We start from the raw sequence: 17,182 nt of genomic DNA, 5'->3' as shown, positions 1-17,182 counted from the left end.
TTTTTTGTGTCAGCACTCACCTGATCCGGTGGCAAACTGGTCGGGTCGAACCGCGGTTGTCCGGCGTCGTTCCACGTGATGGCCGGCGATTTTCGCATCTTGGGTATCCGCATCGGGCTAAGAAGAATCTCCTCCTTCTCCGGTGTGGTGATGTCTGCCTGCGGGTCCGGCCCTAGCGGTGGCATCGGATGATAGAGGTACTTGATGGAGAGCGCCACGATGGGAACGCTCCAGCAGTCGATCCATCCGGCGGATCTCTGACACACTTTGCGCCATTTTTTGCCTAGAAGGTCGGTGCGCTTCTTGACGTTGCCGTCGCGGGTTAGAATGCGGGCATGTTTATCCAGAGCGACGAGGATCGGTTTGGTGCTAGACTGCTCCGGGAGATACATGCTGAGATCGAGGCCTTCGCCGTGGATCCAAAAGACGATGGGGATCTTTAGGGGAAGAAAGTCGTCGAAGGGGAGGGTGAAACTGAGATCGAAGAGATCGCCGCAGAAGGCGAGGTGATGGTTTTCTTGGTTGGTGCTCGAGCAGTCGATCCAGTTGAATTCGTTGCTCAGCGTGATGATTTCGAACTCCTGCAGGATGACTCCAAACTTCCAGGTGTAAGGAACGAAACTGAGGATGTCGGGACGGGCTTTCGAGGCCCAATCGTCGATCAGATCCGTGAAGAAGTATTTGTGGGAGTATACGATGTAGGCGGTCGCTTTGGTGCCAGTCAGGTTTATGGTCCACTCCTGGTGATCATTCCAGCGAACTGGATAGTGAACTTTGACGTTGAACTGAAGCGTCTCGCATTCAGCCAGACTGCGGTATTGAAGACTGGTCGTTGCTTCGACGTGCAGTAGCTGCCCGGTGACTTTGGTTGTAAAGCCATCTTGTAGCGTTATCCAAGGAAGTGTGACCTCCAGGCAAGATCCGGCGCCAATGTTTACGTGAACGGCGTTTGTTTCCTTGTTCTTCGAGAACAGGATGTCGATTGTCGCTTCATTGAGAGTGCACAAATTGACGTCGAAGGATTGCATTTCCCGGCGATCGCCGGGTTTTGGTGGCTTTGTGACCTGCATGGCTTGATAGTCTGGAGGGAAGAAAAACTTGAACAGATTGTCCCTCTGACGGTCTGCCCAAGGTCCATAGCTGAAGTCGGTGCCTTTGCCACACTTGATGTCGATTCCCCAAACGGGAGGTGATGCTTCAACTACGTCTCCATTAGCAAGTGTCAATGTCACCGGTTCTTCTGGAACAAAACCAGCTTCATCCATGTAGAAATACAGCTCCATGTTGTTGGACATCATTACTACAAATCCCTCACCCATGTACCTAGGAGGTTCGTCAACCAATCCGGTGTATTTTGGACTTGGAGCGAGCAGAACCTTCGCATTCTCCACCTTTGCCTTGACAAAGTGCATGAAGTGGTCCAACTTGGACACTGCTGGTTTAGTACTGTAGACACAGTGAGCTTCCTCCACACAAATCGACAGCGTCGTCGGGGTAAGTCGATTCCCGAACACGAACCTTCCGGAACAGATGTCAATCTTGATCACCGGTATCAAATCTCGCCAGGTTGTAGCGGTCATGGCTTCCGGCCGCGGCTTCTTCAATTTCGTGTGCTGCTCGTTGCTTTGTCGCTGATTCTCATAGTTCATCGCCTGCTCCTTGAATCGCGCGATCTCCTCGGCACTCATGTTTTCCGTCGGGATCAGAACCGAAGGCTTCAGCCCAAATGTCCGTTCCAGCTTCGCATACAAATCAGACCGGTTGTAAACATGCAGCTCGAACCCATTCAACATAATCGACAACCTCGTATCCGAGTGGGACAAATCCTCCGACACGTCCTTCGGAACGTACGATCGCCACCACCGGAATATGAAGTAGCCATCCTGGACGCGAACCGTGTAATCGTACGTAACATAAACGAAATCCCGAAACATAATCTTCCCGGCCAGCGGATTCACATTGAGCGAGCCGATCTTGAAGTAGGCCCCTCGCACAAACAGCCGATTCACAAGCTTCGTGATAACGTAACCGAACAGCCGCGAATTGTAGAACGTGATGTACACAACCCAGATGATCGAGGTGAGCAACGACAGCAGCAGCCACACCTGAAAACAAACCATAAGGCGCAGACATTGAGTAACTTTCGCTTCCAGAAATCCATAATTCTCATTCTCACCATGTTCTTGTCCAGTTTCATGTCCTCGATCGACTGCGTCGTGTTGAATTGGCCCATGCTCAAGTCCAGGTCCAGATCGATAAGATCTGGCCCCTCCGACACTTCGTAGCTCATCTTGATGACGCGTTTGTGTTGGTCGGTCGATTGGCTATATAGTCACAATCCCTGTAAAATGAGAACGCAAGCGTATAGTAAAAGGGGCTATCAAAAGAGTGATTAAAATGTACGTTTATAGCAAATAGAACAAAAAAATGACGACGCATTACGCGATTTGCGGATTGCTCAGAAGTACGCGAAATACTGCTCTCTACAGAGGTTTCCAAACGGTGTGGATCGCCAGTCACTACTGCTAATAAATCTAGATTGAATTTGAGTAAGGCCAAAAGTAACATGATCAATTCATCTTCATCGACTCTCTCTTTTCATCAAATTGAAGTGACAAGATACAAGTTTGATTGTACTTAGTACATCTTCTAAGAGTCTTCCACTGCCGTGAATCGCATATCAGTCCCATCTTTGCTGGATTTTCTATGCAAATGGGACATATATGCGATTCACGGCAGTCCATGTCTTTCGCTGTTCCGGCTCGATAAGCGCCCGTGCCTTCGCGTCGTTTGCTTATTAAAGTATTATTCAGTGAAATTCCTCATAGAGCTTCCCCGTGGCGTATTCAACTTTAATAGTGTTAGAGGGAAAACGTTTCATCACAAGTTATTATGGAGAGTAGGCTACTATAGTACCGTCATTGATTTTTCTTACGAAGTTCTTTGCTCGGCGTGCCGCAATGCAGAAGGACACGTAGGAGCTTTCGTGTGTAGAGTGGCGCGCGCCGAAGTTGAAAAGCTCTTTAGCTGTGTGTAGAAGAGGGATGGTACAGTCCGTACAATGAGAGTAGGCAAATAGGAGAAAAACAGGATCAAACACGTAACAGTCCACTAGGAAGCTTTGCGGTGTAAGGTCGTCGCGAAGACGAGAAATGTAAAAGTTTTTAATAAAGTGCATTCGTTTAGTTTAATGACGCGTAATTATTCCAACGCATCTGAAATTCCTTCCGGTGAAGACCAACCCTTTAGCTATCGTTGGAACATTTTGGTCCATCCGAGCCGGATGTAGTGATCGGTTTTCCCGGATGTTTCGGAAGTTGTTGCTGTTACGCGTGTGGGAGAAGAGCACCTAGTGCAGAAGTGCGGTCCGTGACCGGAAAAGGAAAATGATTATGTCCGTGGCATAGTGTAAATTGACTGCATCGTACGCAGTAGTGCGGCCCGTGGCCAAATCGTGGTAATCAGAATAGCCCGTGGCTATAAGCAAAAACTATGAAAGCTGTATATTGTGCGCGTGACACAATCGTGTTTTAAACATTTGAACGCACCGTGTGCGTGGTTCGGCTTAGGCCAAAGAAGAAACATTAACATTACCCTTGAACGTGTCCTTAGCACGTGTGCACAGTAGTCTACAAAGCGAATAAGACAGTGTACCAGTGATGCTTGTACTAGATCGTACTAGAGTGAACAAACATGAGCGATAGTGAAACACCGCGGGGAGTGTTGCAAACGATTTCGAAACGAAATATTTTGGAAGCGTTAACCGGATCGCGAAGTGAGAAAGTGCCACCAGTTCCATCGGTGGCGGAACAAAAGATTGCAAGGCAAGTGTTGGAGAAGAAGAAAATGATGGAGTCGAAGCTAGAAGTGTTGTCGGATCGGCGAGATCTGATTACGGAGAGGCTGATACGGATGAAGGAGTCGTTGAAAGGAGATGGCATTAACATACATTTGCTCAATCTTCACCTTGAAACACTGCGGCGGTGCGCGGATGATTTCGATAAGATTCGTGTAGAAATTTCCGCACTGTTGCCAAAGGAACAACGAATCATAGCACGCCAGGAGTATGAGGTATTCGAGGACATCCATAACGAACTTTACGTTGACTTGCAAACACGGATTGCCCAATCGCAAGAAGCAAGTCGCATAACTCCAGGTATGTCAAATAGCTTAAGTATTCCAGGCCCTCAGCAACCGATTATCGTGCAGGCAGCTGCCCCTCAATTGCATGCTCCGTTCCCAACATTTGACGGGACACCGGAGAACTGGTACAGCTTCAAGAGCCTCTTCAAGAGTATCATGGCAAAGTATCCGAACGAAACTCCGGCGATGAAGATATTGCATTTGCGCAATTCCCTCGAAGGCGATGCCAAAAGCAAGATCGATCAAAACGTTGTGAATAACAACGACTACGAAAAAGCCTGGAAGATTCTCGAGAACGCGTACGAGGATAGGCGACTGATATTGGATACGCACATCGACGCTATCTTAGGTTGTGCAAACGTCAACAAGGAGAACCGTGGAAAGTCGATTTCGGAGCTCGTTGAAACTTGCTCGAAACATGTTGATGCGTTGGAAGGCCACAGCTATCCGGTCGAGGGCTTGGGAGAGCTGATTCTGCTTAATGTCCTCTACAAAAAGCTCGACAAGGAAACGCAGGAGCAGTGGGAAATGAAGGTACCTAAAGGAGAAGTACCAGAATACGAGATGTTCATCGAATTTCTTCGTGAAAGAGGACGCGTTTTGGAGCGCACAAATCGTTCCCAGCAGCAGGTACAACAGTCAACGTTCCAACCAAAACAACGATTTGCAGTAGCTGGTCAGAGGGCGTCAGCACAATCATCGAAGTCATTCGTCCAAACGGTTACGGAAGCGTGTCCGTGTTGTCAGGCAGAGCACACTATCTACAAGTGTCAGAAGTTCCAGAATATGGATTTCTTGGAACGCAAGTCTGTTGCTGCGAAAGCAGGCTTGTGCTACAATTGCTTGAAGCAGAGACATCGAGTCAACGACTGTCAATCCGATCAAGGGTGCAAGGTCCAAGGTTGTGGTCGGAAGCATCATAGCCTCTTGCATCCCAACGATGAGGTTCGCCAGAATCAGCCCGAAACGCGATCTCAGTCTCCAGCAGCGACGGATAAAGACAGCAACCCAGCTCAACAGGAAAGAAGCGGTCCGTGTGCTACTACGATGTGTGCACAGATTGATCTAGCGAAGCGACAAGTGTTGCTGTCAACAGCAGTGGTTTTGATAGTAGGACATGGAGGAGTTCCCGTCAAGTGCCGCGCACTGTTGGATTCAGGATCCGACAGTCATGTGTTATCGGAGAAACTGGCCAACCAACTGATGCTGAAGAAGAACCGTATCGATATTCCAATCAGCGGTCTCAATGACATTCAAACTAAAGTGAAGTATGTAGTGTCAACACAAATCCGATCTCGGGTTAACTCTTACACGACAAGCGAGTTGGATTTTTTGGTCGTACCGAAGATCACATCGAGCCTTCCACTGGTGGAGGTTGATACCACATCCTGGAAGATTCCTGAAGGCGTAAAGCTGGCAGATCCATCATTCCATGTACCAGGAGAAGTGGATTTGATAATCGGCAACGAGATATTCTTCGACTTAGTGAAGATAGGACGTCTGAAATTAGAAAACAGTGCAATTACATTTGCTGAAACGGAGCTTGGCTGGGTCGCAGGAGGATCAGTGCAGGTAACGAGAAGTACACCCCGTGCACGAATATGCCAGTTCAGCCATCAAGAGCGGAATCTGAATGAAACTATGGCAAAGTTTTGGGAAATCGAAGACGTTCGCCTCGGTTCTTCATTGTCGGCGGCGGAAGCAGCGGTCGAGGAGCACTTCAAGGAGACTCATGCAAGGGATGAACAAGGCCGTTACATAGTGCGACTCCCATTCAACGACAAAAAGTCTCAACTTGGTGATTCTTTCGTTATGGCGAAGAAGCGCTACGAACGGCTGATGATCTCCTTAGCAAAAAACCCTGAAAAGCGTATGCAGTATGCTGCGTTCATGGCAGAGTACATTGATCTTGGCCATATGAAGGAGGCAGATGATCCAAGGGAAGCAGGTTACTATATACCACACCACGCGGTGTACAAGGCGTCTAGTTCAACGACGAAGACGAGAGTTGTCTTTGATGCTTCGGCAAAAACAACGTCCGGAGTATCACTGAACGATACTGTTATGGTTGGACCCACCGTGCAAAGTGACTTGGTTGAGGTGATAATGCGTTTCTGTGGACATCAAGTGGTATTAGCAGCCGACGTTCCAAAAATGTATCGGCAGATCGGCATGCATCCGGACGACTGCAAATATCAACGAGTTTTGTGGTGCAATGATCAGAACGACATGAAGGTATTCGAGCTTCAGACAGTAACGTACGGCGTAGCAAGTTCACCGTACCATGCAACGAAGGCGTTAATGCAGTTGGTGGAAGACGAAGGTGAGGAATTCCCGTTGGCATCAGCAGTCATCAAGAAGGACAGTTACGTAGACGACTTCCTGACTGGAGGAGAATCAGTAAGAACAGTGATTACCACCTATCAAGAACTTTCGGAGCTGCTGGGTCGTGGCGGATTTGGCGTTCATAAATTCTGCTCAAACAGTCAAGATGTCTTAGCGACAATTCCAAAGGATTTACAAGAACAACAAGTGAGCTTCGAAGAATCTGGAGTCAACAATACCATCAAGACTCTTGGTTTAATTTGGAATCCATCAGAGGATTATTTCGTATTCCGTGTCCAACCAGTGTCCGAGAACATATCATCTACAAAGCGAGAAGTATTGTCGGATATCGGTCGCCTCTTCGATCCGTTGGGATTTCTGGGACCAATAATAGCTTTGGCGAAAATGATCATGCAAGATATTTGGCGTCTAAGGCTGGGTTGGGATGAGCTTCTTCCGGATGCGTTACTACACCAGTGGAAACAGTTTCGTGATGAACTCCCAACAATCAATCAAAAGCAGAAACGGCGTTGTGTGGTTCGGGAGAAAGCCTCTTGGATTGAGCTACATGGATTCAGCGATGCATCTAAGCGGGCGTTCGGCGCAGTAGTCTACATTCGAAGCATAACATCAGACGGTATAGTTGAAGTGAAACTGGTTGCAAGCAAGTCAAGAGTGGCACCATTAAAACCGTTGACAATTCCACGTCTGGAGTTGTGCGGCGCTAAGTTGTTGGCAGAGTTGGTGCAGAAGGTTACAACGTCCATGGCGATTCATTTCGATGAGGTCAACTTGTGGTGCGATTCGCAAATTGTTCTGTGTTGGTTGAAGAAGTCTCCGTTAGCGTTGAACCAGTTTGTGGCCAATCGAGTGGCGGCTATTTTAGAGCTCACACCAGGCTGCAGTTGGCTATACGTGCAATCAGAGCAGAACCCTGCAGACATCATATCAAGAGGTACGATGCCAAACGAATTGGTGCACAACGATATGTGGTGGAACGGACCGTCGTTGCTGTGGCAATCAGCTTGTAAGGAGCAAGACCCTGAAGAATGGGATGAAACAGAACTGCCGGAACTTAAACCAGCGAAGTGCTTGGCAATCATCAGCAAGAACTTGCCAATTACTTTCGATCGTGTGAGTGATTTCCGCAAACTACAAAGAGCTTGGGCGTACGTGATGCGGTTTATCAACCTGAAGAAAGAGAAGAGAGTGATTAGTGTAACTGCAGAAGAAATGCGAAATGCGGAAAAAGTGATTTTTCAGTTGGTACAAAAAGAAACGTATAGTGAACTTTTGAAGCAATTAATGTCGAAGTCAAGCAAGCGACACAATTTGTCGAATTTGGCTCCGTTTATTGGTGAAGATGGTCTCATCCGCGTTGGAGGTCGTCTAAAGTATTCGGCGATACCGTACGAGGGCAAGCATCAGGTGTTACTCCCAGAGAAGCACCACGTAACGGAAATATTAGTTCGAAAACTACATGAAGAAAATCATCACGTCGGACAAGGAGGACTATTGGCAATAATTCGAGAGCGCTACTGGCCGGTAAAGGTGAAGTCGGTCATCAAGAAAACGATTTCCAAGTGTCAAGTTTGTGGAAAGTGCAACCCGATCCCAGGAACTCAATTCATGGGCAACATTCCGGAGTCCCGTGTAAACCCCGCACCAGTGTTTTCAAAGGTTGGAATTGATTACGCTGGCCCTTTCATGTTGAAACTGGGAGGAAGAAGTCCAAAGCTCTACAAGGCATATGTGGTGGTATTTGTTTGCATGGCGATCAAGGCAATCCATTTTGAAGTTGTCTCGAATCTTACTTCGGACAATTTCATAGCTGCGTTACATCGTTTCGTTGGCAGACGCGGTCTGCCAAGTGATATATACTCGGATAACGGAACTGCCTTTGTGGGTGCCAACCATGAGCTTGTGGCCCTGAAGCAGTTGTTTGAAGATCAACAGCATCAACGAAAGCTCGAAGAGTTTTGTGCAGTGAAGGGTATTTGCTGGCATTTTATTCCTCCGAGAAGTCCCCATTTTGGAGGCATATGGGAGGCCGGCGTCAAATCCATGAAACATCATCTTAAACGAGTTGTCGGCGAAACCAAATTAACATTTGAAGAACTGACAACATTTTTGGCGCAAGCAGAAGCAGTATTGAATTCTCGGCCATTGATTCCAGTGTCCGATGATCCCAACGATCTGTCGGTTCTGACCCCGTTCCATTTTTTGATCGGACGATCGGGACTGACAGTACCGGAACCATCTTACAAGGACGTAGGACGGTTAAGCAGGTGGCAACATATACAGTCGATGCAGCAACACTTTTGGACGCGATGGTCCAAGGAATATCTACATCATTTGCAAACCCGACAAAAGTGGAATAGCGCTGTGCAGCAGATCAATGTTGGTGCGCTAGTTCTGCTGCTGGACGAAAATCTGCCACCTCAGCAATGGAGACGAGGGCGGATTGCAGAAACTCATCCTGGGGACGATGGAGTGGTCCGTGTGGTGACCGTCCATACTACAACTGGCGACTACAAGAGGGCGGTTACAAAGATCGCCTTTTTACCATCGGTTGAGATAGAGAACTCAACGGGGGGTGAATGTTAGAGGGAAAACGTTTCATCACAAGTTATTATGGAGAGTAGGCTACTATAGTACCGTCATTGATTTTTCTTACGAAGTTCTTTGCTCGGCGTGCCGCAATGCAGAAGGACACGTAGGAGCTTTCGTGTGTAGAGTGGCGCGCGCCGAAGTTGAAAAGCTCTTTAGCTGTGTGTAGAAGAGGGATGGTACAGTCCGTACAATGAGAGTAGGCAAATAGGAGAAAAACAGGATCAAACACGTAACAGTCCACTAGGAAGCTTTGCGGTGTAAGGTCGTCGCGAAGACGAGAAATGTAAAAGTTTTTAATAAAGTGCATTCGTTTAGTTTAATGACGCGTAATTATTCCAACGCATCTGAAATTCCTTCCGGTGAAGACCAACCCTTTAGCTATCGTTGGAACAAATAGTATAAACAGGTTTTAGCATAAATTCAATACTGTTTGTTTAATAACCATTCAATTATTTTATTCCTTTATGCTAGAATTTAAAAAAAAAATTCTACAGCTTCTAAGCTAAAAAAAAGTTGAGATCCTCTGTCGTAGCTAGCAAGCAAAGCGACCTTCGTCAACAGCGTCAACCAGTGCTGTATTAGTGAACAAAGAGCATAAAAAATCCTTCAGCAAAAACTCAACGATGAGCGCCGAGCGTCCTCAATCAACATACATACTAGGAAGGAATCTAGTGCAAAGGTCAACGAACGCGTCTCTGCGCTGATAATCCAAAGCCGCGAATCAACTGGTGCTTCTGGTTGTGCTCGTACGTTCGCCCGGCACGACAATCAATCAGCTGATTGCCACCACAAGAGTGGTGGTGTACAAACGAAAGTGAAACGCGGCGGGACGCTTTCTTTCGCTTGCGTGAACAAACGTAAACAAATTCCTCCCAACCACCCACTGGCCGAAACCCAAACAAACTGACAGCATTCCACCACCCCACCCACCCGCAACAGATGTTTGTTATTGAAATCAGACAGGAAAATTACAGCCTTTTTGCCAGCCAGGAAAAATCGATTTCTGACGGGAAGACCTCGCAAATCAATAATGACAAAAATGGCTCTCTTCCCAACTGCGTACATTACGTATTTCTGTAGATAACCTGAACGATTGCTCACCAAACTAATTTCCTCGTTACGATGCAATAAGCTTATCACTAAATCCATCCATTATCAGTGGAATTAGTCATCAATCAGCTCCTTTCCAAGTAGAAAATGACCTAGACCCACCCAAACACGACCTATGGAGTTGTGTAATTTTTCACCCGCTGAAACTCGCACTGAACACGCACCGAACTGTTGAAATTTATCTCCCCCTTGTTACTCACCTTCTTAACTCACTAAAGAACGTAAAAGTATTCCATGAATCTAAATAAAAAGCACAATTTTCTACGAAAAACTAAACATCACAGATTGATTTGCAAACACGATCGCCATCTTGTTTTTTCACTTTTGACAGATCCGAACGGGACACAGACTGGGGTACAGACGACGTTCTTGCCAGAAAACAGTTTTTTCACGTTAATTGCCTAAAACCCACATTTATGTCAAATTTATTCATGAGCATTGCATCTTTATAGTGAAAGTTACATTTTTCATCTAACCAGTACAGCAAATAACCCGTATTTCCTTCAAAATCTCGTTACAACCACCATGCTGTCGGTTTTGACAGATTCAGTCTCGTCGTTATCTGTGATATTTGTGCTGGTAGTTGGCTGGCAGTCAACAGACAGCCAGCTGGCAGTCGGCTGGCAAAATATACCAGATGAGAAAAAGGGCTGTCATTCGGTATAAAGTGCCGCATGGGCACCAACTCACAGCACGGCCAATATTGGTAAACATTGGTGGCACGAAACCGATTTCGGCTTTGTTAATTTGGATTTAATCTCGTGTGCAAGCACACCAGCCACTGAATTCGTACTGAACTTGTACATTTCAACCGAACCCATGGCAAAATGTGACTATTTTCATTCATGAATTTCGGTTTGAAATTTACGCAAGTATGACGTCATTTGTTTATGTTTACATCCATGCCGGTTTGTGCTGTCAGGTTGTGCTGTGAGCATAGTTTCAGCGTTTTTGACGCGAGATGGCAGCAGCAATTTCTAACAACAGATGGCACTGATTGCTCGTTTCCCAGTCGGTGAAATTCGTCATGAACTGTATCGCAGTCAAGGTGGTAAAGTTGAGTAATTTGCGCGCAATAATTAGGTGACAGCACTGATTGCTCTGAAAATCACGTGGTGGTGTCGGTTGATGACGGTTGCATCGTCCGGTGGAGACATCGCGTTATCCACACTGAGAAACCAAAGTACTATCTTTAAAGGGTGAAAAAGTACCCACTTTGAGAGTAACTAGGTGAACTCTTAAAAAGAGTAAACGGTCTTTACTCTTTAAAGAGTAATGCCAACAATCAATATGAAACTGGAGAATTTGTTGTGACGCCAGTCGTTCCCCCAGTAAGTTCGCCCAATACTGGTGTTTCTGACGCCACGCTTTCAATGTCAGTTTGCTCCGCCCATCTTTATCGAAGCAAGACTGAGTCCACAAATCTAGTGACCATGACAACAAGAAAAAACGATTATTTATTGACACATTCCAGGAAAGAAAAAAAACAACATTCATCTTCTTTTGTTTTTTTTTTTATAAGAAACTTGCTGTTGCTGCCAACGGGAACCAGCGGGCATTTGTGGCTGTTCCAGGGGGAATAACATTTCATTTTATAACCAAAAAAATCCGCTTATATCCGTCCATTACCGACGCTAGCCGTGGACCCTATGTTACAATTAGCGAAGTAAATTATCGATCAGATCGGAGTACATCCAAAATTTAAAAAATAAAGTATCATAAATCGTCGACCTATGTCTATGAATTCTATAAGGAGAAGACAACTAATCAAAATGATCCGTGCAAAAAGATTGTACAACTATGCAGACTGGAAGCGAACCATAAACGTCGAGATCACTGAGCTCTTGTTTAACCCACACGGTTATCAACGCTTGAAGGTATTGTGTTGCTAAATATTTATGTATAAAAATCAATCTGTCAGTTGACACTGCGTCATTGGGCAATCTTTCTCGCTGTCATGGTCACTAAATTGGCGAACTCAGTCTTGCTTTGATGAAAACGGGCGGAGCCAACTGACATTGAAAGCGTCGCTTTAAGAAAACCAGTATTGGGCGATTTTACTAAGGGAAACATGGGGGAAAAACTGGCGTCAGAAATCGAACTGAATTTGTTCCTGACATTTATGTCTTAGTATTAAGTCTATGGTAATGCCCTCATACGTCAGTTCAACGAATAATTTTTACCCATTATCCGCAATAAACCCGGTTGAAAAAAGGGTAAATTTAACTCTCTTTAATTTTCTTTTTTTTAATTTGGATGAAAAATGAAAACGGTAAACACAAGGCACAATTTAACATAAAAACAATTTTATTTAAGCAAAAATAGATATTTTATCTTGTATTTTATAATTCGTAATGTAATAAATATTAAATTTTTGTGCTACTATCGCTGCTGAAGGGGGTTGGGCGGCGGCTAGAAATCCTTCTGCTACAACTTGCGCAATCCCGTCGAAGTTCTGTTTCTTCGGAAGTCCTGCAACAAAACCACAATATTTCTGATGTAAATAATCATCACAAACAAAAGGAAAACGTTATTATACTTACTCGTTATTATTTGACATAATCCTTAACTAGCATAACCATGGGTTACTACGATAGGTTTCACAACACTCCTCCTTAAGCCAGTTATGCGATTCCCATGGCTCCTCGATTTCGCTCCAGCTTGATTCGTTGAAGCGGTTTTGTTAATCCGTCAGCTACTTGATCTTCGGTGTTAATATAGTTGATGTTTATTATCCCTCGATCCAGTGTGTCTCGGATGTAGTGGTGACGAATGTCGATGTGTTTCGTTCTTGGAGTGTAACCGCCGTTCTTGGCAATACAGATGGTGCTCTGGTTGTCACAGTAGAGGTCTATCGGTTGCTTCATACCAAACTGCGACATCAGCCCATGCCACCATGAAGCCTCTTGCACTGCAGCAGATAACGCCATGTACTCAGCCTCACAGGTGGACAATGCAACGGTTGGTTGCCTCTTACAGCTCCATGATACCGCTCCGCCTTGCAACAGGAACATGTATCCACTGGTTGACTTCCGGTCATCCGAGTCAGCGGCCCAATCAGCGTCGGTAAAACCACGTATCTCCTCGTTACCAGATGTTGAGTACTGCAACTTCATCGTTGACGTTCCTCTCAGGTACCGCATTAGGTGCTTGACGGCCTGCCAGTGACTTGGTCCGGGATTGGTGTTGTACCTACTCAGTTGGTTGACGGCGAACAGGATATCGGGTCTGGTGCACTGAGCAAGATACATAAGGCACCCTACCGCTTCCTGATAAGGTACCGTAGCCATTTGTTCGGCTTCTTCTTCGGTTTGCGGTGACATTTCCTTCGTCAGTTTGACTGCGGTGTTCATCGGCGTTGATGTGGGTTTTGATTCTTGCATCTTGAAACGGGTCAAAATCGATTGAATGTAGGCTTCTTGATCGAGCGCTATGCCATCCTCCGTACGCGTAATTCGGATCCCCAAGCAACTCTTTGCTGGTCCGAGATCCTTCATGTGAAACATGCTACTCAGCTTGGCCTTGATTTCGTTCTTCATGTCTTCGTCGTTGGAAAACAGCATCAGGTCGTCCACGTAGATTGCGACAAACAGGATCTTGCCGCCACTGAACTTGTAGTACAAGCCCGGGTCGTACCTCGAAGGCTTCAGTCCAAGCTTCTTGAGGGCTGCATCTAATTTCGCGTTCCATACACGGCTCGACTGCTTCAATCCATACAGGGCTTTGTTCAAACGGCACACCATTGGCCGCTTTCCAGGTTGCTCAAAGCACGGGGGTTGCTGCATATAAATTTCCTCGTCCAGGTCGCCTTGGAGAAAAGCGGTGACCGCGTCCATCTGGTCGACGAGAAGGTTGTGTTTGGCAGCAAGCGCAAAAAGGTACCGAAGAGAACTGTGACGAACCACTGGCGAGTAGGTTTCGTCGTAGTCCACCCCCTTTCGCTGAGAGTAGCCCTTGATGACTAGTCGTGCCTTGTAACGGTCGATGTTCCCGGCAGCGTCGTGCTTGGTCTTGAATACCCACTTGCACTTGATAGCCTTTCTTCCTTCCGGGAGGGTTGTCAGAGTCCACGTGTCGTTGTCCATGAGCGCTTGATATTCATCACGCATTGCTGTCTTCCACCGTTCGGAGTCGTCACGCGTCAGTGCATCCTGATGGGTGTACGGATCTTCAGCCGCTGCTGAAATCCTGGCCTCGGAAGTGGACTTTGCGATCCCGCTGAACTGACCGTGGCTCTCGGGTCCGGTGGCATCAGTTTCGTCACGTGAAAAAGGAACCTCGCTTCGGGATGTTGTACCCTCGTTGGACTCACGCTGGTTTCTGGGTCCCGGGAGAATGGTGTTTCGTTTCTGAGAAGGAAGGGAACTGGGGAGACCTTTCGTTGGAACTACAAAATCTTTGTACTTGCCTGGAAGTATGTGCTCCCGACCGCTGCGCCTCGACACCTCTGACCTAGGTGGATATGAGTTTTGTCGCGGTGGGAGCACGGGGGTCAAGTTGATCACGGTGTTGTCAGCATCTTCAACTTCACTCAGGGTCGCGTCGTTATCATCGGAGGTTTCATCGTTGACATCAGTGAAGAATTCCTCGTCCTCGTCTTCGCTTGGTACTTCCTCCTGGACTTCATTTGGCGATAGGGATACCACCTCTTCATGCTCCATGAGAATGATTTTCCTGGTCTGACCTGACGATGCTTGAACTGGGACAATCTCACCTTCATTGATGAAGTTCACCTCCCGACTGATGGTAATCGTCTTCGACTTCAGGTTGTACAGCCTGTACCCCTTGGTTTCCTCGTCGAAGCCCGTCAGAACGCATTCTTCGGATTTTGCGTCCCACTTCTTGCGTTTTTGTTTAGGAACGAAGACCATGGCACGAGTTCCGAAAATCCGAACATGGGACAGATCCGGCTTCTTGCCAGACCATGCTTCATCCGGGGTGACATCATGGCCTTTGGTTGGAGAACGATTCAGCAGGTACACGGCAGTAGCAACAGCCTCCGCCCAGAATCCTTTCGGCAGTTGGGCCATGTGCAACATGCACCTAGCACGCTCCACGATGGATCTGTTGGCACGCTCCGCCATTCCATTCTGCTCCGGGGTGTACGCATTTGTTGTTTGGTGGACGATTCCGTGTTTCTTCAAGTAATTCTTGAAACCCGCGTTGACGTATTCTCTTCCGTTGTCTGTCCGGAGTATCTTCAGCTTTCGTCCAGATTGTCGTTCCGCCATTGCGTGGAAATCCTGGAAAGTTTTGATGACCTCAGCTTCCGACTTCGATTTCAAAAAATACGTCCACATCCTGCGTGACTTGTCGTCCACGAAAACTATATAATAGCGGCTTCCCCCAAGCGATTTGGTCTCCATTGGCCCGCAAATGTCAGAATGGACCACGTCGAGTACTCCTTCCGCGCGAGATCCTTGTTTGGAAAACGGATGTCGACTATGTTTGCCCATTGGACATACCTTGCAATCAGCCATGCTTCCTCCAACGATGTTGACACCAGTGACTAGTCCATTGGCCAGGCTGCGCACGCCGTTTACGTTCAGGTGTCCCATCCGGCGGTGCCAGACCTCCAAGCTTCCTGCAGATGAACATGCTAGAGCGGTTGATTTACCTTGCTTCCGTTGCTCGAGTTTGAACAGATCGTTCCGATGGCTTCCAGTAGCGATCACATCGCCGTCCCGGTCAATCACCTTGCACCCATCGTTGTTGAAGATGACGGTGTGGCCCTTCTTCACGATCTGGTTGACCGATAGTAGATTCGCAGACAGATCCGGCAGTAGCTGCACATCATGGACAGGAATCTCATCGCCGTTGCAGAAAGGTTGCAGTACAGATGAGCCCGTCGCAGTGATCTTCATACTTCCTCCGTTTGCTGCTACCACGGTACCACTTGATGGTTTGATGTTCTCCAGTAGACTGCTGTTGCGCGTCATATGCACGCTTGCTCCGGAGTCGAAGTACCAGTCTTCATCTGGCATCGATCCGAACGTTGATAGCACGGCACAGAATGCGTTGTCCTTCTTCGAGCTGCGGCAGTCCTTCGCTATATGGCCGTACTTTGCACATTTCCGGCACAGGGACCGACCCTTGGGAGGATCCGACTTCTTCACTTGCTTACCGGAAGTTCCGCTTCGCTTCTTTGCTGCAAACGCCGAATCACTTGAAGCCATCGTCTGGACCTCTTGAAGAAGTTTCGTTTTTATGATGTCTCCAGTGATGGGAATGCCCGAGTTCTCCAAAGCCATAATCATTGGACGGTACTCGTCGGGCAGGCCAGCCAGCAGCAACGTCCCAATCCACTCTTCCGTAATCGCAAATCCGATCCCGTTGAGTTGATGAGCAGTCGAGACAATCCGGTTCACGTAATCGCCCATAGATTCACACGATGTAAGGTCCGTCTTGATCAATTTGTGGAGGAGCCCGACTCGCCTGGTCAGTCCCGAATCCTCGAAGGCCCGCTCCAGCTTCGACCAAACTTCTCTCGCCGACATCGCTTCCTTGACGTGAACATAATTGATGGGATCAAGGAGTAGGATGATCTTCGCTCTTGCCTTGCGATCCTTGTCTGCATTCACGGCTTCGTAGGTTCCGTCGGGCTTCATCTTCGGCTTCACAACGCACCAGAGATCTTCGAGCTCCAGGAAAGTCTGTACAGCGAACTTCCAGGTGGCCCAGTTGTCTCTTCCGGTTAGACGTTCGATTCCAGGAAGACTTGCAGCGCTTGAGGATCCGGCTGTGGCGGAATTCATCTTGAATATCTTGATCGGCAAACGGTATAGAAAAAACTTGAGAAATCTTCAAAAACGTTTTGGAAAACGGCCCATAACCTATTAGAGTACGCAATAATAACGACTTGCTCGTACTAAGGTTGGAACAGAAGTGAAAATTTATTTGACATAATCCTTAACTAGAATAACCATGGGTTACTACGATAGGTTTCACAACACTTACCATATTTAGCTTACATTTTTCGTATCACACATAC

The 17,182-nt window shown here is 47.0% G+C and overlaps 2 protein-coding genes across 8 annotated transcripts in view; one reads left to right on the top strand and one right to left on the bottom strand.

The window, feature by feature from the left end:
- The window catches only part of LOC109428220 (bridge-like lipid transfer protein family member 1), a 55,121-nt gene extending 44,588 nt beyond the window's left edge, over nucleotides 1-10,533 (bottom strand). For all 7 annotated transcript variants that reach the window (XM_062851542.1, XM_062851544.1, XM_062851538.1 and 4 more), the window contains exons 1-3: nucleotides 10,392-10,533; nucleotides 2,177-2,341; nucleotides 21-2,105 (exon numbers count right to left, since the gene is read on the bottom strand). In XM_062851542.1, the coding sequence (XP_062707526.1) occupies nucleotides 21-2,105; nucleotides 2,177-2,290 (2,199 nt within the window). In that variant the 5' untranslated portion in view covers nucleotides 2,291-2,341; nucleotides 10,392-10,533. The remainder of the gene's footprint in view (nucleotides 1-20; nucleotides 2,106-2,176; nucleotides 2,342-10,391) is intronic.
- On the top strand, nucleotides 3,694-9,075 carry LOC115264003 (uncharacterized). Its single transcript, XM_062848085.1, has one exon. The coding sequence runs from the start codon at nucleotides 3,694-3,696 to the stop codon at nucleotides 9,073-9,075; it is 5,382 nt and encodes a 1,793-aa protein (XP_062704069.1).
- Nucleotides 10,534-17,182: the final 6,649 nt, after the last annotated feature.

This window comes from Aedes albopictus, chromosome 2 (assembly GCF_035046485.1).
Source record: "Aedes albopictus strain Foshan chromosome 2, AalbF5, whole genome shotgun sequence".
Lineage (NCBI taxonomy): Eukaryota > Metazoa > Arthropoda > Insecta > Diptera > Culicidae > Aedes > Aedes albopictus.
This window is presented reverse-complemented; position numbering and strand designations above follow the sequence as displayed.

Bases quoted from the DNA above. Each gene is read 5' to 3' on its own strand.
- LOC115264003 (XM_062848085.1), top strand. From the start codon at position 3,694: ATGAGCGATAGTGAAACACCGCGGGGAGTGTTGCAAACGATTTCGAAA.